Source organism: Podarcis tiliguerta (genome assembly GCF_965153285.1).
Source record: "Podarcis tiliguerta genome assembly, chromosome: 9".
NCBI lineage: Eukaryota > Metazoa > Chordata > Lepidosauria > Squamata > Lacertidae > Podarcis > Podarcis tiliguerta.
In genome coordinates this window covers 3,964,502-3,989,478 of record NC_139542.1, presented here as the reverse complement: position 1 = coordinate 3,989,478, position 24,977 = coordinate 3,964,502, and the positions used below count along the sequence as shown (strand labels likewise).

General features: G+C 48.9%; 1 protein-coding gene across 1 annotated transcript; it reads left to right on the top strand.

Annotated features, from left to right (window-relative positions):
• The first annotated feature begins 1,410 nt into the window (after positions 1-1,410).
• On the top strand, positions 1,411-23,854 carry PRADC1 (protease associated domain containing 1). Its single transcript, XM_083398825.1, has 5 exons — positions 1,411-1,534; positions 13,769-13,869; positions 15,242-15,351; positions 16,441-16,608; positions 20,796-23,854. Exons 1-5 carry the CDS (start codon positions 1,474-1,476, stop codon positions 20,914-20,916), a joined length of 561 nt encoding a protein of 186 aa, XP_083254951.1. The 5' UTR covers positions 1,411-1,473; the 3' UTR covers positions 20,917-23,854.
• The last annotated feature ends 1,123 nt before the right edge of the window (positions 23,855-24,977 follow it).

The window sequence follows — 24,977 nt, the reverse complement described above, 5'->3', positions numbered from 1 at the left end:
GAGATGGTTGGACATTGTTCTTGAAGCTACCAGCATGGGTTTGACCAAACTGCGGGAGGCAGTGGAAGACAGGAATGCCTGGCATGCTCTGGTCCAGGGGGTAACGAAGAGTCGGACATGACTAAACGACTAAACAACAACAACAATACAGTAGATTTCTATGGGCAGTCATCATTCCACTCCCAGAAAGTGATATAGGGTGTCCCAGAAGTTCTATTATAGATGTGGATCTCTGTTATTAGATTTATGGTTCATGTCCTGTGAGCTCTATGGAAAGAGCGGCTCCTGTGAGCCGGCGCCCTTCCTCAGGGCATTACCATAGAGAGAGGGAGGTATTCCCTAGCCAAACTACAGGCAATCCTGTGTGCAATCCTATGAGCAGGAATGGGAGGGCCAGGTGCCCTGCAGATGGGACTCCATTTCCCATCAGCCCCTGCCACCAGCAGCGTGGTCAAGGATGATGGGAGTTGTAGTACTCCAGGAACACCTGGAGGAACCGCAGCTTATCTCCATCCCTGCTAAACACGCCTCACATGCCCCGTTTAACCCAGAGCTTCCTTCTGAACCTTCCGACCCTTCCAATTTACAATTCTAACTGGAGTTGTTGTTTTCCTTGCTAGGAACCATTGGCTTAGCAAGAAGGTTGTGAAAGCCATTTCTGGAGGTCAAAACTGCCCCATTCCCTGCGATGGGCAGAAATTCAAGAGGTGAAGCTTTTGCTGAGAAGCTTCACCTGGGCAACCATCACCTGCTGAATCGCTGTTTCAGTTGCAGGGATAGTAAAGCAGGATGTTTCCCCCAGCACTCAGGATTAGCCCTGCAGGTTCAGTCTGCAGCTCTAAAATATTCTCACTACTTGGGAGTAAGGCCATGCAGACAGTGGGACTCTAGCTTGTGATTCCTGCATTGCAGGAGTTTGAACTAAATGACCATTTGGGTGCCTTCCAAGTCTAGGATTATATAATACGATTCCTTCTTTTCCTGGAAAGTGAACAACACTTTAATCTTCAACATCACCCCCTTGATATTCTTCGGAGGGTCTCTTTTAATTTATATTTATCAGGCTCTGATGCATAGCTGTCAATTTTCCCCTTTTCTTGCGAGGAATCCTATTCGGAATAAGGGAATGCGGATGACTCCAAACCCTCGATCTTTACAAAAAGGAAGCAAACCAACCTCTCGCTGTTCTTTCCCCCCCCTTTCTCCTTTCCTCTCTATTAGGAGCTTGTTGGTAGGATTCCCCCCCCCCAAAAAAAAACACCATTATGGGTGGCAGCTGATGGATTCGAACCCTCCACCAATGGCATCGTCAAGAGCTTGGTCTCCTCCAATGAGAGGAAGCCGGAGGGCGGGCTTTTCCCTCCTAATGTCAGTGTGAAGAGTGTTCCACAGCTGATGTGCAAGTGCGCCCAGAGAGCGCTTGCAAGAGGCGGCCCTTGGCAGGCAGCTGTTGCGGCTCCCCTCCCCCAAGCAATGCTCCCCATTTGGCCCAGATGTTTGTGCATCTTGCTCTGCTTCGGCCCCTTCGCGCACAGTGAGTATCCCCTCGGCTTCCTAACCTGGGGCTGGTGCAGTCATTGCCGGAAGCTTCTGGCTGACAGCTGGCATGGCAGAAACCCTGCCTTACCCCTCTCGCCCAGGCTGTAGATGTTCCATTCGTCCTGATCTTCCTTCGTGTTTTCATGTTCATTGTGTTTGCTTTATCCAGCCCAGCCTTCGTAGGTTGCATGGGTCTTTTTATGAAGAGGTTCCTTTCCTTTCTCAAGATCTTGCAATGCTTTTTAATAATAATAATAATACAGTGGTACCTCGGGTTAAGTACTTAATTCGTTCCGGAGGTCCGTTCTTAACCTGAAACTGTTCTTAACCTGAAGCACCACTTTAGCTAATGGGGCCTCCCGCTGCCGCCGCACTGCCAGAGCACGATTTCTGTTCTCATCCTGAATAAAGTTCTTTAACGCGAGCTAATATTTCTGGATTAGCGGAGTCTGTAACCTGAAGCATCTGTAACCTGAAGCATATGTAACCCAATGTACCACTGTAATAGTAGTAATAATAATAATAATAATAATAATAATAATAATAATAATAATTTATTTGTACCCTGCCCATCTGGCTGGGTTTCCCCAGCCACTCTGGGCGGATTCCAACAAAGATTAAAAATACATTAAAATGTCACACATTAAAAACTTCCCTAAACAGGGCTGCCTTCAGATGTCTTGTAAAAGTCGGATAGTTGTTAATTTCTTTGAAATCTGACGGGAGGACATTCCACAGAGGGGCACCACTACCAAGAAGGCCCTCTGCCTGGTTCTCTGTAGCTTCACTTCTCACAATGAGGGAACCGCCAGAAGGCCCTTGGCGCTGGACCTCAGTGTCCGGGTAGAACAATGGGGGTGGAGGCACCCCTTCAGGTAAACTGGGCAAAGGACATTTAGGGCTTTCAAGGTCAGCACCAACACTTTGAATTGTGCTCAGAAACGTACTGGGAGCCAATGTAGGTCTTTCAAGACCGGTGTTATGTGGTCTCGGCAGCCGCTCCCAGTCACCAGTCTAGCTGTCGCATTCTGGATTAGTTGTAGTTTCCGAGTCACCTTCAAAGGTAGCCCCACGCAGAGCGCATTGCAGTAGTCCAAGCAGGAGATAACCTGTGAGCCTGAGACAGTCTGTGAGCAGGGAGGGTCTCAGCCCTACACAAAAGTGAGTTTTGCAAGTGGCATTCTCGAGAGAGGGGGGCAGCTGCGTACTCACAGACAAAAACCTAGCAAGAGCATGCTGGATCAGGCCCATCTAGTCCAGCATCGTGTTCTCACAGGGGCCAACCAGATGCCTATTATGGGGAACCCGCAAGCAGGTTTCAGGCGCAAGGGAAACAACGGATATTGAGAAGCCTTGCTGCCTCCAACTGTGACCCCATCCATTTAAAATCACATTCTCTCCCCACCCGCCCAAAGGATCCCCGTAACGGTAATTTTTATTAAGGGTGCTGGGAATTGTAGTTCTGCGGGGTAAACTATAGTTCCCAGAATTTTGACGGTGAGTTTTGGGAGGACCCAAATGACGGGTTCAAATTGCAAAAGGGGAATTCCAACATTAGGAAGAACTTTCTGGCAGTAAGAGCTGTTTGGCGGTGGGACCGACTTCCTCAAAAGGTGGCGGATGTTGTAAACAATTGTAAACAAAAATATGTGCTTTTCCCTTATGGGGTATCCAAAAGCCCATATAGAGTCCTTACATAGGTTCCCTATTGGTAGGAGAAAATAACAGAGGGCAACCAGAGAATATTGAGAAGCAAAGCAGCTAGTAAGCTTGATCTTTATTGATCTGTTGCAACAGGGTGCTCCCCTCACACGCAGGAAAGGAGGAGGACCCAGAACAATGGTGTGCAAGGCCTTATAAAGACTTTTGAAATTGCCGCCCTGTAGATCAAGACCACCCCCAGAAACATCATACATACATCACAGAAGGGGTGTAACCTAAGACCACCCCTCAGATACATCATACCTACATCTCAGAAATTTAAATGTTGTTTTTCTCTTGTCCTTGTTTATCTTCTGTCTGGCAGGTTACTTGATTGGATTGCCTGGGGAGCCTGGCCAGTCTTTTGTAGTGATAAATACTTAGTTCCTGGGCCAGGTCACAGGCTCACACCCTATTCAAACACAGACATGCCCTTAAGACAGGATTTGTGAAGGAAAAGACAATGGGGAGGCTTTTCCATTTTGACCTTGCAGAGAAAAGATTTGGTCAGTTTAGGAATCAAAATGGTTCCAGGTTGGCCTTCCTGTGCTGATCTAGGTATGTGCTTGGTTGGTACACTTATGAACATTACCATATATCTAAGACCATAAAATTCCTATTACACGGACTATCGGTCAGGGATTATTCAGCTACGTGGCGTGGAAGTTTGTCATTGGCAAGACACCGGTTTCCAGAGCGGCCCACGTGCTTCTTGCAACTGCTCCAGAGTATATGGTGTGTGGGCTTTGCAGTCTCAAGCCTATTTATAAACCCTTGCTTCTCCCCCCCCCCCCCACGCCTCCTATTTGCAGCGTGGCAACAGCCGGTTGCATGGAATGCAGCCAGGCAAATTGTTTCCATTCTTCCTCTTCCTACTGCAGTTATGGGCAGGCTTGAAAAATGTGGGTCTCCCAGGGTTGGTATATGAAATATACAGTGGTACCTCGGGTTGAGTACTTAATTCGTTCCGGAGGTCCGTTCTTAACCTGAAACTGTTCTTAACCTGAAGCACCACTTTAGCTAATGGGGCCTCCTGCTGCTGCCGCGCCGCCAGAGCACGGTTTCTGTTCTCATCCTGAAGCAAAGTTCTTAACCCGAGGTGTTATTTCTGGGTTAGCAGAGTCTGTAACCTGAAGCGTATGTAATCTGAAGCATATGTAACCCAAGGTACCACTGTACTCGGAGACGAGAGTGGATTTCATGCTCTTTATTCAGCTCATAGTGAGAGGAGGAATGAAAGTTCCCCCAGTGTATCTGCTTTATATACGTTATTTACACAATGGGCTGCACGTGATTGGCTAATTCCGGAATTCTCCTCTAGGCCAATCAGGTTGTGGATTCACTTCCATCTGGAGCTGGATTGGGTGGCTCCTGTGGACCAATCAGACTGCTGCATTTTGGATCCTATTGTTCTAGGACCAATCAGACTGCTGCATTTTGGGCCCCATTCAACTCAGTACATAACAGTATAGAACATTGCAGGGGGCGGAAAATGGAGGTGGTTATATATTCAGATATCGACTCCTGTCAATTTTCCTCCAATAATCATCCTATTCAGTGTTTCTCCTAAAGAAGTGTGAAGCACCAGGGAACTGTGCTTCCTGTCCCCAGACTCTCCCTTGATTTCCAAAGCTGCTCTGATATTCTCTTCTCAATCCCACAGACCCACAAAATCCCAGCCGCTGTCATGAATGGTCTTGGTTGGCAGCTTTGTGTTGGCGTTTCTGCCGAAGGTGGCATTCAGCTTATTTTCTTTCGGGTTTGGACCCTGGAATGCAATTGTGAATAGGGCGATTGTGCTGGAGAACAGCGGATAATCCTGCCGCCTGATAACATTTTTAAAAAACCCTTCCGGTTTAATCAGTTTAGCCTTTGCCAGCCTGGTGCCCTGCAGGTGTGTTGGACTACAAATCCCATCAGCCACAGCCAGCTGATGGGATTTGTAGTCCAAAACAACCAAAGGGCACCAGGCTGGCCAAAGCTGAGTTACTCCATGTTTCCTCCCTGATCATCACGTCAAAGGAAAGGTTGCATGACAGACTTAAACTGGTTTGAAAGGCATTCTCTGTTGCTGAGGTGACCTTGGCTATGGGAAGAGGACCGAGGATTCGCAACACCTCACCAAACCACAGGTATAAAACCGATATAAGTTTGTGGTATAGCCACACCCCAAGCCCAGCAACAGCTGGAGGCAGTTTTATTCTGGATGAAAAGGTCTCTTTGCCTTGGATGTTCATTTGAACCTATCTTCAGTTCTTGCTTTTGTATTTGGGAAAAAAAAGCAACTATTTTCTAGCTGTTTCGATGGTAAGTTTGCAAATCACCGTGAGGCATAAATGCAAAAGCAGATTCATAAATAGGTAAATGCAGTACAATCGCATTTTGTTCAGGGCTTCAGGGTTCCACGTCAAACCTCGGTTCTCGAACGGTTCCGTTTTCGAACATTTCGGCTCCCGAATGCTGAAAACCTGGAAGTAAATGCTCCGGTTTTCGGAACCCAAACATATGACAACTTCCATTTTGAGTTTCCCTATTGAATTGACGCTTCCGCTTTCAGTTTTTGAACGTTTCGGAAGTCGAACGGTCTTCCAGAATGGATTACGTTCAAAAACCAAGGTTCCACTGTACCCACAAAAATCATGTGGAGCCAAACCTATTGGATGATGTGATGGGATGATGAGCTACTTGTGCGTAAAACGCCAGTCCCTCAGAGTTTGATTAAGTTCTCAAACCTCTGCCTGTGACGGAGCCCCTCCAGCATGGCTGCGTCAGTCGCTAGCAGAATCCGAAAGTGGTTGCTTTCGGAAACGTTTCCAACATAAAAGCTCCTTAACGGAAACACGTCTTCTGGACTCTCGGCGTGACAGTTTCCGGCGAGGAATGGGTGTCCCTATAGGAGGTCCTGAGACCTCCCCGCTGTTTTCGCTGGAAGCGTCTCTGAGCCATTCCTCCGACTCTCCTTCCCTTGACGTTCCTGCTCTCCCCCTACTGGTTCCCTCTTCAGCTGCTGCGTCTCTCTCAACCTCAGAGAGCCTTTGCACCTCCTGTCCTGCTGATGGCAGTTCCCTGACATCCACCTCCCCTCCAGGGCCCCCTTCACCCCCTCCCGTCTCCTCCCCTACGGGTTGTGAGGAGGTAAAACCCCGGAAAGAACCTTCCTCATCGTCCGAAGTTTCGAACACCTTCCTCCACTTGTTGCTGTTCCTGGTCTCTCGGTATTCCTCGTCATCGGAGTCCGTTCCCTCTTCCAACTCCGACTCCGCGAATCCTTCCAGTTCCTCTTCCTCGTCTGTGGTGCCGAAATACTCCCTCCTAAACCTTGCTACCGGCTGTGGTTTCCTCGGGAATCTTTGGTGGAACATTTCTGTTAAAACCTCGTCATTGACCTCCTCTGCCGTCACCCAGGTGTTTTCTGACTCCGGTTCCCCTTCCCACGCCACCAAATACTCCACCTGATTACCCTTCCACCTGGAATCGAGGATTTCCGCTACATGGTTACTGCTTTCCCTCTCTTCCAAGACTGGTCCCCTGGTGTACTCCCCTTCACGTCCCCCCTTGTACGGTGACAGTAACGACCTGTGGAACACTGGGTGCAATTTCATGTGGCTGGGTAACCGGAGTTTGAAAGCCACTGGGTTGACCTGCTGAATGACCTCAAAGGGTCCCAATCTCTTGGGCCTTAATTTTTTACAACCCCCTTTGAACGGCAACCCTTGGGTTGACAGCCACACCTGATCCCCCACCCTTATTGTTTCACCTTCCCTTCTGTTCTTGTCTGCCTGCTTCTTATATTGTGCCTTGGCCCTTTCTAAGTTGAGCTGGAGCTGATGATGGATCGCTTCCCTCTCTTCTACAAAATGTTCGGCCGCTGGGACGCTCCATCTCTCGCCTCCCTCCCCTGGGAATGCCCTGGGGTGACACCCGTAATTAGCCAAAAAGGGGCTCATCCCTGTGGACACATTCTCCGCATTGTTGTAGGCAAATTCTGCCAGCGCCAGCTTTTCGACCCAATCGTTCTCTCTGTCATTGACATAACACCTCAGATATTGTTGGAGAATGCCATTTGCTCTTTCCGCCTGCCCGTTGGTTTCAGGGTGCCGGGCAGTCGAAAAATTGACTTCCACGTGCAGCAAGCTCATGAGCTTCCTCCAGAACCTGGAAGTAAATTGTTTGCCGCGGTCTGAGATCACCCTCAAGGGGGCGCCGTGCAGCCTGAAGATGTGTTCTACAAACAACTTCGCCGTTTCTTCCTCTGTGACTGCATGTGAGCATGCTACAAAGTGGCACATCTTAGTTAACAGGTCTACTACTACCATGATGGCCGTTTTCCCCTTGGATTTGGGCAGATCCGTCATAAAATCTATTGATACCGCCTCCCAAGGCCGTTCTGGTGTGGGTAATGGTTCTAATAACCCTGCCGGCGCCCTTCTTTCCCCCTTGGCCCTCTGACATTGGTCACACCCTCTTACATACTCCTTTACATCTTCCCTCACCTTGGGCCACCAAAATTCCCTGGTGACCATCCACATGGTCTTGTGTTGTCCAAAATGTCCCGCCGTGGGACTATCGTGCAACTGCTTGAGTACTCTTCCCCTCAATTCACCTTCTGGTATATACAGTGCCCCTTTGTAATACAATGCCCCGTTTCTTTCCTCAAAACCCTCGGGGCTCTCACCCTCTCCCCTGAGACCTCTGAGCTTATTCTGGGCATACTCGTCATTTTCCGTTTCCTCTACCAGTTCTCGTCTCCCCACCAGCGCCGCCCCACACACCCAGCGGTCCTCAGGGATGACATGTCTTTCTTCGATTGCCTCCTCCCCCTCCAAATACTCTGGTTTGCGTGAGAGAGCGTCCGCCCTGACGTTCTCTGGGCCTGGCACATAACAAATCTCAAAGTGGAATTTGGAGAATTCCTGTGCCCATCTCACTTGTCGTTGGTTGAGTACTCGAGCTGTTCTCCAATACTCCAAATTCTTGTGGTCGGTGCACACTTGCACCTTGTGTTGTGCCCCAATTAATAAATGTCTCCACCTCCGGAACGCTTCGTGAATGGCGAGTAGTTCCCTGTCATATACCGTGTAGTTCCGCTCGGACTTATTCAGCTTCCTCGAGAAGAAGGCACACGGTCTCCACTCCGACGTATTCCTTCCCGGCTGAAGAAGTACAGCCCCTACCGCCCGGTCTGACGCGTCTGTTTCCACTCTCATGGGTTTCCGTAAGTCCACATGCAGAAGTTGTTCTTCCGAGGCGAAAGCCCTTTTCAGTTCTTCAAAAGCTCGCTCCGCCTCCGCCGTCCAAACAAATTTCTTCTTGCTACTGAGGCAGTCGGTGATGGGCGCCGTCAAGTGTGCAAAGTTATTGATGAACTTCCGATAAAAGTTCCCAAACCCCAGCAATCTTTGCACATCCTTCTTGGTCTTCGGTGTTTTCCATTCCAGTACCGCTTGGACCTTGCCTGGATCCATGGCCAATCCTTTGTCTGACAAGCGGTACCCCAGGAATTCCACCTCCTTGGTATGAAACTGGCACTTCTCCAGTTTCACCCACAGCTGATTGGCTTGCAGCCGGCCCAACACTTCTCGCACGTCCCTCACATGCTGCTCTTCATCTTCCGAATACACCAACACGTCATCTAAAAAGGCCACACAATTCTTGTAGAGCAAAGGTCCCAAGACGTGGTTCATAAAACTTTGAAAACATGCGGAGCCTGCTTGGAGACCGAAGGGCATGACGAGGTATTCAAATGCTCCCAAAGGGGTGAACATGGTGGTCTTCCATTCATCCCCCTTCCTTATGCGTATCAGATTGTACGCCCCCCGCAGGTCCAGTTTTGTAAAAATCTTCCCCTTCCTCACCCTGGTCAGAATGTCATCAATTCGGGGATTAGGAAAAGCCAGGGGTTCCGACACGGCATTTAGGGCCCTGAAGTCAACTACAAGTCTCGGCTTATCTGTGTTCTTTTTGTTCACAAAAAACACTGGGCTGCCCCCCACCGCTCGGGACTCTCTGATGAAACCTCGCTTCAGGTTTTTGTCAATGAACTCCCTCAGCTCCTGCATCTCCCTGTCTGACATGGCGTACAGCTTGCCCACTGGGAGTTGAGCCCCAGGGAGTAGGTTGATTTGACAGTCAAAGGGTCTGTGCGGCGGCAGTTTGTCCGCTTCCCTTTCGCTAAATACGTTGCTCAGATCTGCATATTGCGGAGGCACCTTCCCTTTATTCATTACCTCCATCCCGGCTAGGGTGAGTCTGGCTCCTCCTGGATCCTTCCCCTGCTTGCAGTGTTCTAGGCAATGCGCTGACCCAAAGGAGACCACCCTCTGATGCCAGCCCACTAGAGGATCGTGAAGTGCCAGCCAGCTCATCCCCAAAATGATGGGAGCTCCTCCCAAGGTGGCCACATTGAACGCTATCCTCTCGGTGTGCCTTGCCACCCTCATTATCATAGGGACTGTCTGTTGGTTCACTTCTCCTCCCAACAGCTCTCTGCCGTCAATCGTGGTCACCTGCAGGGGGTTACTTAAGGGGATGGTCTGTATCTGGTGCTCAGCTGCAAACTCCTTACTCATGAAATTACAGGAGCTGCCTGAATCCAAAAGCGCCTTGATCTGTAGGGGGTGTCCGTTTGGCAGCTCTAGCAACACCTCTATCACCAGAGCAGGTCTGGGAGGTTCTGGCGTGGGCACTTTCACTGCTTTTTGGCCTGGCTGCTGTGCCCCGACGGTGGCAGCCAGGCGTTGGCTTTTACTTGCTCCTTGCTTTCCTCCTCTTCTCCCCCAACAGCTCCTGCCATCCCTTGCCATTCCTTTCTCTGTGGACAGACTCTGGCAAAGTGTCCTGGCTGTTGGCAGAGATAACATTTCTTGGCGCTCTTTCCCTCCTTCTTCCGCCCTTCACTGAGGTTTGAAACTGCGCGCGCCCGCGCTGTTCCAACTTCCATCGGCTCTGCCGGCGGGAAAGGCTGCTCTGGAATGTCTGGAATGCGGAGCTCCCTCCAACGTTCTCCTTTCCCTTCCCGCCTCTCCAAAGCCCTCGCTTCCTGGCGCGCTCCTATGGCCAGCGCGGATTTAGTCAGCTGGTCCATAGACTCCGCTCTGGGGGCCCGGGAAAGTTCATCTTTAAGGGACGAAGAGAGCCCCTCTTCGAAAAGCATCTGAATGGGCTCCGTCGATAGGTCCCACCCCAATCTATGAATCAACATAGTAAACTCAGTCCAGTACTCACGGACAGACCGGTTTCCCTGTTTGCAAGCCATTAACTGCCTTCGCACCACTCCCTGCTCAATGTCACTGGAAAACATCAGGTCCATGGCACGAAAAAACTTCATCGTGTCCTTTAGGATCTCATTATTCCCTGCCATCAGGGGTCTAACCCAGTCCTTCGCCCCTGATTCGAGATGGCCAATTACAAAGCCACTCGCGACTCCTCGTCGGGGAAGTCATCAAACTGCAGGTTGAGAGCGTATTGCATCTCTGTTCTAAAGGCATGATAGTTTCTGGGGTCCCCCCCGAATTTCTGCACCAATCCTGGTATCTTTCTGGCGAGCGGGGTGGTTTTCTCCTTCCCCTTTTCTGCATCCTGAGCCCTCCTCTCCTCAAGCCTCGCCGTTTGCAAGGCAAGCTGGATCTCCAACGCTCTGTACCTTTCCTCCAGGCTTGGACCTCCTCCAGCTGCTCCTGCTCCTCCGGTTCCGGCTGGTTCGCTCATGATGCCTCTCCCTGCACAAGCTAGCTTTCGGTGACTTTCGGATTGCTGTGATGGGATGATGAGCTACTTGTGCGTAAAACGCCAGTCCCTCAGAGTTTGATTAAGTTCTCAAACCTCTGCCTGTGACGGAGCCCCTCCAGCATGGCTGCGTCAGTCGCTAGCAGAATCCGAAAGTGGTTGCTTTCGGAAACGTTTCCAACATAAAAGCTCCTTAACGGAAACACGTCTTCTGGACTCTCGGCGTGACAGTTTCCGGCGAGGAATGGGTGTCCCTATAGGAGGTCCTGAGACCTCCCCGCTGTTTTCGCTGGAAGCGTCTCTGAGCCATTCCTCCGACTCTCCTTCCCTTGACGTTCCTGCTCTCCCCCTACTGGTTCCCTCTTCAGCTGCTGCGTCTCTCTCAACCTCAGAGAGCCTTTGCACCTCCTGTCCTGCTGATGGCAGTTCCCTGACAGATGAGGAGGAAAGAATCATAGAACTATAGAATTGCAGAGGGTCATCCAGTTGAACTCTCTGCAATACAGGAATCTCAACGAAAGTGTTATGTACTGAGTTCACAACACTGAGGATCCAAAATGCAGCAGTTTGATTGGGCCTAGAACAATAGGATCCAGAATGCAGCAGTCAGATTGGTCTGCAGGAGCCACCCAATCCAACTCCAGGTGGAAGTGAATCCGCAACCTGATTGGCCTATAGGAGAATCCCAGAATTAGCCAATCACGTGGGGCCCATTGTGTAAATAATGTATATAATGCAGACATTTCGGGGGAACTTCCATTCCTCCTCACTACTATGAGCTGAATAAAGAGCATGAAATCCACACTCGACTCAGAGTATATTTCTTTTTATATATATATACAAGAAAAACCAACAAAAAAACACAAATACCAAATTATACACAAATTTCAAAAATAACCATAGACACATAATATTCTTAGCAAACAATAAAACATCTATTGGTCTTAACACTAAAGACCCAACCTCCCCTGTATTCCATACTTCAAATTCATATTACTTATTGCCAGTACACATTTTTTTTTCATAATTAAACTTATTCTCATTAAATCTAATTTCTTATATCTACCTTACAACTATTACTGAAGTTCCTCGAATGCTGCAACAGAATTTAAACTCCTATATTTATTTTTCAGATATTTTTTAAAAACCTCCCATTTAGAAACAAATTCCTGTTTTGATTTATTCTTTATTTTTTCTGATAAATCATCTAATTCAGCATATTCTGTCAGCTTTTGGATCCAATCTTCGATAGAGGGGATTTCATTACTCTTCCATTTTGCTGCGATCAAAACTCTTGCTGCCGCCGTCGCATATAAAAAGATACCCTTCCTCTTTTGTGGAATATCCAAATCTGTTATTCCCAGGAGGTAGGCCTCTGGTTTTTTAGACTCGGAGTATATTTCACAAAGCATCTCAGATAGGTGGCCATCCAGCCACTGCAGAAAGCTTAACAGCTGTTCCTTTCTTTTTGTGCAAGGCTCACTCAGAGCATGGGGCGCCCTCGCAGGAACTCACAACGGCCCCTGTGTGATCTCCCGAGAGCATCTCAGGGCCGGCGTGCCAAGCAGGCCTTGCCTCACAAGCAAGGCAGAAAGCTCCAAAGCTCTTTGCTTGCTGGGTAACTGCAAATGGACCCGGCGCAAAAAAAGCAGAGCGTTGGAGCTCTCCGCCTTGCTTGGACCTAACCTGCGCAATTTCAACCAGCCTGCCTCCGACTGCATGGGGTTGAAAATGTGCATGTGAAATGCATGTAAGATGATTGTTGGAGGAAATGTGGAGTGATGGGAAGATATAGTCATATGTGGTGGGATTGTCCGTTAGCTAATGAATTTTGGAAACAGATTGGTATAGGAATATCTGGAATTGTGGGTAGGAAGGTGGGAATATCTAAATTAATGGTACTTATTAGTCTGAGTAGCCCCAAGTTAAAAACAAAAGAGGAATGAAAATGGGTAAAATTGATGGTAACGGCAGCCAGACAGGTTATAGCGAGTAACTGGAAAAATGCAGAAGAGTTGGGGATGAACCAATGGAGGGAAAAACCGAATAATATTATAATTTTTGAATGTCTAACTGTGAAGATACACAGAAGGAAAGGGTTTAAGGTCAATGAGAAAGAGGAGGATTGGTTTGAGAAGATGTTGAATTATTTGGGTAGGTTTGAACAATTTGGGGCAGTTAAAACGTTAAAAGTTAAATAAACCTTGTGGATGGAGGCAGTGGCGTAGCGTGGGTTGTCAGCACCCGGGGCAAGGCAAGTAATTTGCGCCCCCCCCCGCTGCACTGTCCCTCCCCCAGATAGTCCCTCGCTCTCTCTCCGCACCGCACGCCTGGCACCCTCCCCTCCACAGTGGGCGGCGACCCGGCGGCTCGGATCGGATTCGCACAGCTAGCACTGCAGTGAAAGAGAGTGAGTGAGCCAGGTAGGGGCAGAGAGCTGCGAGTGCGCCCCCCCCCCCCCGATGTTGCGCCCGGTGCGGCCGGCCCCCCTGCACCCTCCACGCTACGCCACTGGATGGAGGTGTGTTAACGTATATAAAATTGTACATATGGTTGATTTGAATATGTTATTATTGATGTATACCCAATGTATCAGCACCCTGGGGGGTTTCACTGTTTGTGTTTGGTTGTAGGTAGGGGGGAAAATTAAACTAAAAAAAAAAAAATGCACGTAAGATGCGACTGTGCTGTAATGAAGATAGTCAGTGTATTCCAGTGCTCCATTCATCTCTGTTTTCTTCGAGCCTCCTTCGGCACAATCTGCCCCAAGAGTTCATGCTCTCTTTCTCTCTTGGCACTGCAGGCTTACGTATCCAGGAATACCTCTACTTCCAGGTGCTGAGCCCCGGCGATATCCGCTACATCTTCACTGCCACCCCGGCCAAGGATTTTGGAGGGGTGTTTGTAAGTATGAGAACCAGGCTCCCGTCCCCTCCCAGCGGTGCCCAGCGTTGTTTTATTTTTAATTTTTATTAATCACATTTATATACCGCCTTTATCTTCCGGGGATCTCAAGGTGGTGTGTATGGCTCTCCTCCTCCTCCTCCTCCCCATTTCATCCTTACAACAACCTTGTGAGGTAGGGCTAGGCTAAGAGATGGTGACCGACTCCAAGATCACCCAGTGAGCTTCATGGCCGGGTGGGAATTCGAACCCTGCTCTCCCAGGTCTGAGTCCAGCGCTCTAACCATTACGCCACACTGACTGCAAAACACTCTTCATTTTTTGGAGGGGGGTGGGTTTAAAATGTAACAGAGAGGATAACAAATTTATTAGGACATAAGCTTCCATTAACAATAGCTCACTTCATCCAATACTTAAAAAAAAAAAAATTAGTAATTTCAACATAACATTTTATCAAAAAGCATATCATCCTTAAATTCCCGCCCCCTATTTTTCCCTCCCTCCTCTCCAAAATATAGCCCACCCTCCCCTCCCCCCCAGACTTCCCTCAGTTCCTCTCTCTGGTTTATCAACATATGTTATTTTCTGCATGTTACAAAACTGTACAGATCCTTAATTTATCTATCTAGATGTTATCAATAAGAAGTTTGTGAATGTTTATTCAAAACCTGCCAAGGAGTCCAGTTCATTTTGTTGTTTCTTTACATACTTTGTAAAAGGTTCCCATTCTTCTTTGAAGTCACACAGTTTGTGTGTCAGTTTTGCCAATTCTGCCTAGTCCATCAATTTCTCTTGCCACAGTTCTTTGTTCGGGATTTCCTCGTTCTTCCATCCTTGTGCTATTAAGACGCTCGCCGCCGTTGTCACATACATAAATGTATTTTTCAGTTTCCTTGGCAGGTCTTTTCCTACAATCCCTAACAAAAATGCTTCAGGTTTTTTGACAAATATTAGTTGGAACATTTTCTTCAACTCATTATATATCATTTCCCAAAAATGTTTAATTTTACTACAGTCCCACCACATATGATAATAGGTCCCTTCTTTTTCTTTACATTCATCCAATACTTGAAGTGTTATCCTGAGTCACTGGTACATTTTCACATGGTTGGATGTGCGTGAGAGGAGTCATAAGCTAATGATGCCAAAAATTGCTTTAAAGAAGAGAGATAATTTGCAAAAACAGAAACAACACACCAGTAGCTGATAACACAGGTGTTCTGGCATTGGTATGCTAGTTCACCACTGTGCTACACTGGCTTCTCATGGCGCCAGAAGGAGAAACAAAGAAGCCCTGGCGCTTCTGTCTGAGATATTCAGCAAGTTGTAATTTTGCTCTGCTTTCTTTCTGCCTCTCTTTCGCCTGCCCAAGAACACGAGATACCAGCAGATCTATCTGGTCCCAGCAGACCCTCCGGAGGCTTGTGGGGCTCTGAACAATGGGGTCTTCATCGAAGGCCAGATCGCCTTGGTGGAGCGCGGGTGAGTCTACTCGCATGGGGAGAGGGTCGGGCTGTTTTCGAGCGCTATGTTTTTAACTAACAGGATTGCTTTCACATGCATTTTGATTAACCTTCCCATGAGTCGCTGGTTCGCCCGCACACTTTTTGATGCATTTCCCCGTCTCTTTCCAAACGTCTGCGCACAGAGCCCTTAATAACTCAGGACCCAGTTTGCCTGCCGTAGGCCCTAACTGGTGACAGCAGTCACGAAATTAAAAGACGCCTGCTTCTTGGGAGAAAAGCAATGACAAACCTAGGCAGCATCTTAAAAGGCAGAGACATCACCTTTTGAATTCTGGTGCTGAGAGGAGACTCTTGAGAGTCCCATGGACTGCAAGAAGATCAAACCTCTCCATTCTGAAGGAAATCAGCCCTGAGTGCTCACTGGAAGGACAGATCCTGAAGCTGAGGCTCCAAGACTTTGGCCACCTCATGAGACGAGAAGACTCCCTGGAAAAGACCCTGATGTTGGGAGAGTCCATGGGACTCTCAAGAGTCTCCTCCAACACCATAACTCAAAAGCATCAATTCTTCGGCGATCAGCCTTCATTATGGCCCAGCTCTCACTTCCATACATCACTACAGGGAAAACCAGAGCTTTAACTATACGGACCTTTGTCGGCAAGGTGATGTCTCTGCTTTTTAAGATGCTGTCTAGGTTTGTCATTGCTTTCCTCCCAAGAAGCAGGCGTCTCTTAATTTCGTGGCTGCTGTCTCCATCTGCAGTGATCATGGAGCCCAAGAAAGTAAAATCTCCCACTGCCTCCATTTCTTCCCCTTCTATTTGCCAGGAGGTGATGGGACCAGTGGCCATGATCTTCGTTTTTTTGATGTTGAGCTTCAGACCGTATTTTGCACTCTCCTCTTTCACCCAATGATGATAACAGCGATAGCCATAGTACCGCTCCCATCTTACTGGGTTTCCCCAGCCACTCAGGGCGGCTTCAAACACTCATAAAAACATAATAAAGCACCAAACATTCCAAACAGAGAACAATGCCTGTCTAGTTTGGATCCGAGTGTCTGAAGGGATGCAGAACTTGAAACTCTCTTGCTGCCTTTCTGGCAGGGGCTGCTCATTCCTGTCCAAGACTCGCATTGTCCAGGAACTCGGAGGCCGTGCGGTCATCATCGCGGACAATGCCTATGACAACGACAGCTCCTACGTGGAGATGATCCAGGACAGCACCAGGCGGACGGCGGACATCCCTGCTCTCTTCCTGCTCGGCAGGGACGGGTAAGTCGCTTGGAGCTGGCGGAGGCAGAGGCTTCTGAGATCAGGCAAAATCCCCAACTTGTCTGGATCTACACTCACCTTTTAAACGTTATTAGAACGATATCGGAAATATCATTCTAAAACGTCGAGACAATAAAAGTCCCCTTTGCTTTCTTTCCCCGCCGTCTCCCTGGTTTCTGGTTGCTCTCGTGTCACATTTTAATTACGCACCGTGGACATTAAAACATAACGCCACATGGCTATATGGTTAACAGAATCTTCCCTGACTTTTTCTTAGCGTTAAAAACCATGAGTGTAGATCTGCCCTGCGTCTTGTAAAAATAGAAGACAATCTTGGAAATGAAACAAAATAAAAAAAAATTCCTTCCAGTTGCACCTTAAAAAGGTAAAGGGACCCCTGACCATTAGGTCTAGTCGTGGCCGACTCTGGGGTTGTGGCGCTCATCTTGTTTTATTGGCCGAGGGAGCCGGCGTACAGCTTCCGGGTCATGTGGCCAGCATGACTAAGCCACTTCTGGTGAACCAGAGCAGCGCACAGAAACGCTGTTTACCTTACCGCCGGAGCGGTACCTATTTATCTACTTGCACTTTGACATGCTTTCGAACTGCTAGGTTGGCAGGAGCAGGGACCGAGCAACGGGAGCTCACCCCGTCACGGGGATTCGAACCGCCAACCTACTGATCGGCAAGTCTGAGGCTCTGTGGTTTAACCCACAGCGCCACCCGTGTCCCAGTAGCACCTTAGAGACCAACTAAGTTTGTTATTAGTATGAGCTTTCGTGCGCATGCACACTTCTTCAGATGTGAAAGCACACGAAAGCTCATACCAATAACAAACTTAGTTGGTCTCTAAGGTGCTACTAGGGACGCGGGTGGCGCTGTGGGTAAAAGCCTCAGCGACTAGGGCTTGCTGATCGAAAGGTCGGCGGTTCGAATCCCCGTGGCGGGGTGCGCTCCCGTTGTTCGGTCCCAGCGCCTGCCAACCTAGCAGTTCAAAAGCACTCTCGGGTGAAAGTAGATAAATAGGGACCGCTTACTAGCGGGAAGGTAAACAGCGTTTCCGTGTGCGGCTCTGGCTCGCCAGAGCAGCGATGTCATGCTGGCCACGTGACCCGGAAGTGTCTTCAGACAGCGCTGGCCCCCGGCCTCTTTGAGTGAGATGGGCGCACAACCCTAAAGTCTGTCAAGACTGGCCCGTACGGGCAGGGGTACCTTTACCTTTACTTTAAGGTGCTACTGGAAGGAATTTTAAAATTTTGTTTCGACTACAGCAGACCAACATGTCTACCTACCTGTAACTAGACTCTTGGAAATGGTAAAGAAATGGGGGTTTTATCAGTGCTGGCTTTGTTGGAGGGAATCGCCCGTTGAGTACCTGTTTGCTGGAAATCACAAGTGGAGAGAGAGGCCAGTTGAGCGCAGGTCCTGTTACTGGCTTCCTCTAGACACCTGGTCAGTTACTGTGAGAAACAGGAAGCTGGAAAGATGTAGCCAGACCAGCTATTTGGTTCCCCTTAAGTGCATAGTATTAAATGTGAGTGCAGTAACTATTGGATTGGGACGCGGGTGGCGCTGTGGGTTAAAGCCTCAGCGCCTAGGGCTTGCCGATCGAAAGGTCGGCGGTTCGAATCCCCACGGCGGGGTGCGCTCCCGTTGTTCGGTCCCAGCGCCTGCCAACCTAGCAGTTCGAAAGCACTCCTGGGTGCAAGTAGATAAATAGGGACCGCTTACTAGCGGGAAGGTAAACGGCGTTTCCGTGTGCGGCTCTGGCTCGCCAGAGCAGCGATGTCACGCTGGCCACATGACCCGGAAGTGTCTTCGGACAGCGCTGGCCCTTGGCCTCTTTGAGTGAGATGGGCGCACAACCCTAGAGTCTGTCAAGACTGGCCCGTACGGGCAGGGGTACCTTTTTAACTATTGGATTATGGTTATGATATAAAAAGAATGAAGATTGGGTGCAGCAATGAGATAGTATTTAAAAAAGAAAGCCACAGAAAAGAGGACGAGAAGTCAATAAAACAGAAGAAATATTGGAATTTTATGTGAAATTTGTGGAAAGTTTAATAAACTATATTATAAGAAATAAATAAATTTGAGTGCAGAGAGCTGGTGTGCAAATCTGCTGGCAGCAGTCACAACCCTTGCAACAACAACAAAAATCTAACAATGGGGAAATGGAGGAAAGCTTGCCAAATTTTAGGAATGCAGAAATTCACCTGTTTTAAAAGTGCATTGGCACACAGAAGCAGCAAAACCAGTTCCTTTTTTAAAAACGGAGAACTGAGTGAGTGGTTGGCAAGTTCCGGAACAGGATCAAAGCTCTGGAAAACATCAGCCCCAAACTCTTGAGTGATGTGGAGATAGAACACGTCTGTTTATGTCGTGAGTCTGACTTGGAACAAGGACCTTACAAGGACTCTTACTGGGGATACCTGGAACACAGTGGGCCAAAAGGGAAATTGCAGGCCACTAGGAGACGGCTGGCCAGCTTAGTGTGGCCTCTCAAGTTTCTGCCAGACTCCAGCAAACATTGATTGGACCTTGACAGGCCACTGGGAGCCTGGCTGGCTGGTTGGTTTGGAAAAATGCAGATGGGGCGAAGGCAAACCCATTGCTGGTCCAGAATAGAAATTGATCGGCTGTACTGCGCTATGGAGGACATGGGTGGCGCTGTGGGTTAAACCACAGAGCCTAGGACTTGCTGATCAGAGGGTCGGCGGTTCAAATCCCCGCGACGGGATGAGCTCCCGTGGCTCGGTCCCTGCTCCTGCCAACCTAGCAGTTTCAAAGCATGTCAAAGTGCAAGTAGATAAATAGGCACCGCTCCGGCGGGACCAGATTGGGACAGACAGATTGGCCCAACCAGATTGGGACAGACAGAAGTACTGTTTTGGGGGGACAGGAGGCAGGCTGATGTCCTGGTCCTGAATGGGGCAACTGTGCCCCTGAAGGACCAGGTGCGCAGCCTGGGAGTCATTTTGGACTCACAGCTGTCCATGGAGGCGCAGGTCAATTCTGTGTCCAGGGCAGCTGTTTAGCAGCTCCATCTGGTACACAGGATGAGACCCTACCTTTTCTTTCTGCAGGGCCTGTAAGACAGAGTTGTTCTGCCTGGCCTTTGACTTGGAGCCAATTTGATTCCCTCCCTCTCTTTCTTTTCCTTCTCCTCCTGCAATGAGGCTACATTTTAATATTTTAAGGTTTCAATATTTTAATGTTGTATTTTTAATTTTGTTTTTAAGTTGTAATCATTTAACTTGTCTTTATTATTGCTTGTAAGCCGCTCTGAGCTCGGCCTTGGCTGGGGAGGGTGGGGTATAAATAAAAATTATTATTATTATTATTATTATTATTATTATTATTATTATTATTATTACCTGCCCGCAGACTGTCTCTCCAGAGTGGTGCATGCTCTGGTTATCTCCCGCTTGGACTACTGCAATGCGCTCTACGTGGGGCTACCTTTGAAGGTGACCCAGAAACTACAACTAATCCAGAATGTGGCAGCTAGACTGGTTTCTAGTGTGGCCACCGAGACCACATAACACCGGTCTTGAAAGACCTACACTGGCTCCCAGTACATTTCCGAGCACAACTCAAAGTGTTGGTGCTGACCTTTAAAGCCCTAAATGGCCTCAGTCCGATATACCTGAAGGAGCGTCTCCACCCCCAAGGTTCTGCCTGGTCACTGAGGTCCCGCTCCTAGGGCCTTCTGGCAGTTCCCTCACTGTGAGAAGTGAGATTGCAGGGAACCAGGCAGAGGGCCTTCTTGATGGTGGCACCCATCCTGCGGAACGCCCTCCCATCAGATGTCAAGGAAATAAACAACGACCAGACTTTTAGAAGACATCTGAAGGCAGCCCTGTTTAGGGAAGCTTTTAATGTTTAATAGGTTATTGTATTTTAATATTCCATTGGAAGCAGCCCAGAGTGGCTGTCAGATGGGCAGGGTATAAATAATAAATTAATAATAAATTTATTATTATTATTATTATTATTATTATTATTATTATTATTATTATCCCGCAAGCAGGATTTGAACACAAGAGCCCTCTCCCGTCCTGTGGTTTCCAGCAACTGGGATTCAGAAACATCACTGCCTCTCACTGTGACAGGGAGTTCCGTAGTTTAACTATGCGGTGCGTCCACCGGCCAAAGTCACTATGGCTTTGCCCCCCTCTTTCCAGGTACATGATCCGGCGATCCTTGGAGCGGCACGGCCTCCCCTGGGCAGTCATCTCCATCCCTGTAAACGTCACCAGCATCTCAACCTACGAACTGATGCAGCCGCCGTGGACCTTTTGGTAGCAGAGAGCAAGCAGGGCGAAGGATGCCGGCGAGGACGGACCACAGACTGGCCGGCCGGCCCTTCTAAAAGGAGCTGGGCTGGGGCCTTACAAACTAGAAACCTTCTGGATGTTCCATCAGCTCGCCTCTTTCAAGAATTGGAGCTGCTTTTGGGTGGCTTTTGTAGTTCGAAGGAGCTGCCCGCGGCGACTCAGCCCTATGGGCTACGTACTAAGCCTGGCACTGGCTTCCCCACCTGGCACAACTTTCCAGGGTCGCGGGCAGAAGTCAGTCCTTGGCACCAGGTACCACCAGTGGACTGTTCCAGCAAAATATACCTTCGAAATCCTGTGATTCAGCAGAGACAGTTTGCTCTTTCTTGCGCTGTTCCTCCTCCCCACTGGGCTCAGGATCGTGCCCCCATTTCACTGGCTGCCAGGACGGGGCACCTGTGCTGCTTTCTGTTTGGAAAAGAGAGGCAGAGTGCGTCTCTCTTGGAGGACTGGGGCTGTGGATGATTTAGGTTACCTTTTTCTATCCATGGGGAAGCATCCCACCAGCAGTTTTGCAGTCCTGCTTCTTGTTCCGTTTTTTGTTTTCTGTTTGGCTATGCCACAGCCTTCCACGGCGCCCTCTCGGAATTTCGAATGTGCCCATTGGCAAACTCTGTTTAAACTGGGGAAGGGAGTAGCTGATTGCAGAGACCTCTGGGACGCAAATCACGTGTGGCTGCTGGGAGCTGCCAGCGTGGTGCCCCCAGGCACACAGCTGTCCCACACCAAGCCCTCCCCCCTTCCCCAATAAAATAGGTTGTGGGGTTTTGTGTGCATTTTATGCATAGCAGTTTTCCTACTTTGCAAACTGCGCCCAAGGGGTCAACAAGTTTGGCACCTCTTGCTGGTAAGTGCTGGTTGGCTCACGGCCTTCTCCAAACCTTATTTCTAGCACATTTGAGTACAGTCATACCTAATGTTGCATCCACTTCAGGTTGCGGATTTCCAAAACCCGGAAGTACCAGAATGGGCTACTTCTGGGATTGGGCAGTTGCGCATGCGCAGAAGCGCTGAATCGCAACCCACTTGGGTTGCGAACGTGCATCCCGCACGGATGCACCCAAGTGTCCACTGTACCTTGGTTCTCGAACAGAATGCGTTCCAGGAGTCCATTCGACTGCCAAAACCGTTCGAAAACCAAAGCATGGCTTCTGATTGGCTACAGGAGCGTCGTGCAGCCAATTGGAAGCCGCGCCAGACATTTGGCTTCCGAAAACCATTCAAAAACCGAACCCTCACTTCTGGTTTTCGATCGTTCAGGAGCCAAGAGTTCCAAGGTGTTCGGCAACCAAGGTACGACTTTAGTCCTTTCGCGGAAGAAAAAAAGAGGCGCTCAGACCCTCCTGAAATAAATCTAAGATGAAAGGAAAGCAGAATTCGCCTCCAAAATTTCCCCAAGGAAACAAAAAGCACAACCTCTATCCCTGCAAAAGTAGGCAGAGCACACAGAAGCATTTGGATGAAATAGAGGATGGTAGGCAAACTAAGGCCCAGGGCCCGGATCCGGCCCAATCGCCTTCTCAATCCGGCCCGCAGACGGTCTGGGAATCAGCGTGTTTTTACATGAGTAGAATGTGTGCTTTTATATAAAATGCATCTTTGGGTTATTTGTGGGGCACAGGAATTCGTTCATTCCCCCCCCCCCAAATATAGTCCGGCCCCCCACAAGGTCTGAGGGACAGTGGACCGGCCCCCTGCTGAAAAAGTTTGCTGACCCCTGAAATAGAAGATGACTGGATGGCTGGGTTTTGCATTCTCGCCACTTCTGGCTGCAGAAAGAAATCCCTCAAATTTAAAGTAAATAAATGGGAAGAGGAGGAGGGTCTCCGCAGCTGACAAGGGGTGGTGGTCATAGAATCTTAGTTGGAAGGGACCCCATCAGGTCATCTAGTCCAACCCCGCTGCCCCGGTGTCCTCACAGTGATGTCTGAGGACACCATGTTATCAAATCCGAGAGAATAATAGCAAGAAAGATTTGGGAAATGATATTGGCTCCACCACATCAAGAAGTGAGTGAAGGGCCTGAGCAGAGACCAGTTGCCAGCTGATCACCCAGAGTTAAGGGCTATTGGAGAGGACACGGCGATAATAATTTGTTCATGTGCTGGATCTAGCAGCTATAGGGCCTGTTGGGAGTCATGAAACTTTTCATAAAGCTCCTGACAAAGGAGACTTCCCTGAAACGCGACAAGCTATGGTTTGTAACCAGATGTGCCTCCTTTTCTCCCTCACTGAGGACTAGAAACTTGGTTTTGAAAAGAAACGAAAATCGGGACACACCAGAATTGTCACGTCCTATCGTGGGTGGCGCTGTGGGTTAAACCACAGAGCCTAGGGCTTGCTGATCAGAAGGTCGGCGGTTTGAATCCCCGCGACGGGGTGAGCTCCCGTTGCTCGGTCCCTGCTCCTGCCAACCTAGCAGTTCGAAAGCACGTCGAATGCAAGTAGATAAATAGGTACCACTCTGGTGGGAAGGTAAACAGCATTTCCATGCGCTGCTCTGGTTCACCAGAAGCGGCTTAGTCATACTGGCCACATGACCCGGAAGCTGTACACCGGCTCCCTCGGCCAGTAAAGCGAGATGAGCGCCGCAACCCCAGAGTTGGGAACTACTGGACCTAATGGTCAGGGGTCCCTTTGCCTTTTATGAAATCACAGCGACCCACAAATCATACGATCCATTGCTCCCACAAACCTGCTTCATGGGTCTTAGTTTACCCCAGGCAGCCTCACAGAATAAGAGAATTAAAAGAGCCCATGAGGGTCATCTAGTCCAACCCCCTTGCATTGCAGGAATCTTTTATCCAACGTGGGGTTCAAACCCACGACTCTGAGATAAAGTGTCTCAGGCCGTACTCACTGAGCTATCCCAGGGGATAAACTCTGCCCCACCTACAACACACACACACACACAAAAATTGCAAAACTAGCTTCTTATTGCTCTTTTAAAACAGCAAAGAACTATTCCCGCATTGCCAGGGGTTGGACTAGATGACCCTTGGGTCCCTCCCAACTCTAAAACTCTACGATTATTTTCCAGACTCAACATACCCAGCTCCTTCAACCATTCCTCATACGGCTTGGCTCCCAGACCCTTGATCATCTTGGTCACCTTCCTCTGCACATTTTCCAGCTTGTCAACATCCTTTCTAAATTGTGGTGCCCAGAACATAAAATTGTGCAGCCCTGTTTAGGGAAGTTTTTAATGACTGATGTTTTAATGTATTTTTAATCTTTTGTTGGAAGCCACCCAGAGTGGCTGGGGAAACCCAGCCGGATGGGTGGGGTAGAAATAATATTATTATTAATAATAATAACTGGACACAGTATTCCAGATGTGGTCTGACCAGGGCAGAATAGAGCGGGACTATTCCTTCCCTTGATCTGGACACTAGACTTCTGTTGATTCAGCCTGGAATAACATTAACTTTTTCTGCTGCTGCATCATCTGGTTGGCTCATGGTTGCCAGAGGAAAACAAAGCATGATATTGTGGAGAAGGTGGCACTGTGACACGGGTGGCACTGTGGGTTAAACCACAGAGCCTCAGACTTGCCGATCAGAAGGTCGGCGGTTCAAATCCCCGTGACGGGGTGAGCTCCCGTTGCTCGGTCCCTGCTCCTGCCAACCTAGCAGTTCAAAAGCACGTCAAAGTGCAAGTAGATAAATAGGTACCACTCCGGCGGGAAGGTAAATGTCATTTCCGTGCGCTGCTCTGGTTCACCAGAAACGGCTTAGTCATGCTGGCCACGTGACCCGGAAGCTGTACGCTTAGATCATTTCCATATTTTACCACTGGCAAGCCAGGTGTCCCCCATCTTATAATTGCGCAACTGGTTCTTCCCAGCTAAGTGCAGAACGTGACATTTGCCCCTGTGGAAAGAAATTTCCTTAGTTTTAGCCCAGAACAAAAGGCAAGAGGAGGGGTAAGCAACCTAAGGCCCGGGGGCCGGATCCAGCCCAATTGCCTTCTCAATCCGGCCCGTGGACGGTCCGGGAATCAGTGTGTTTTTACATGAGTAGAATGTGT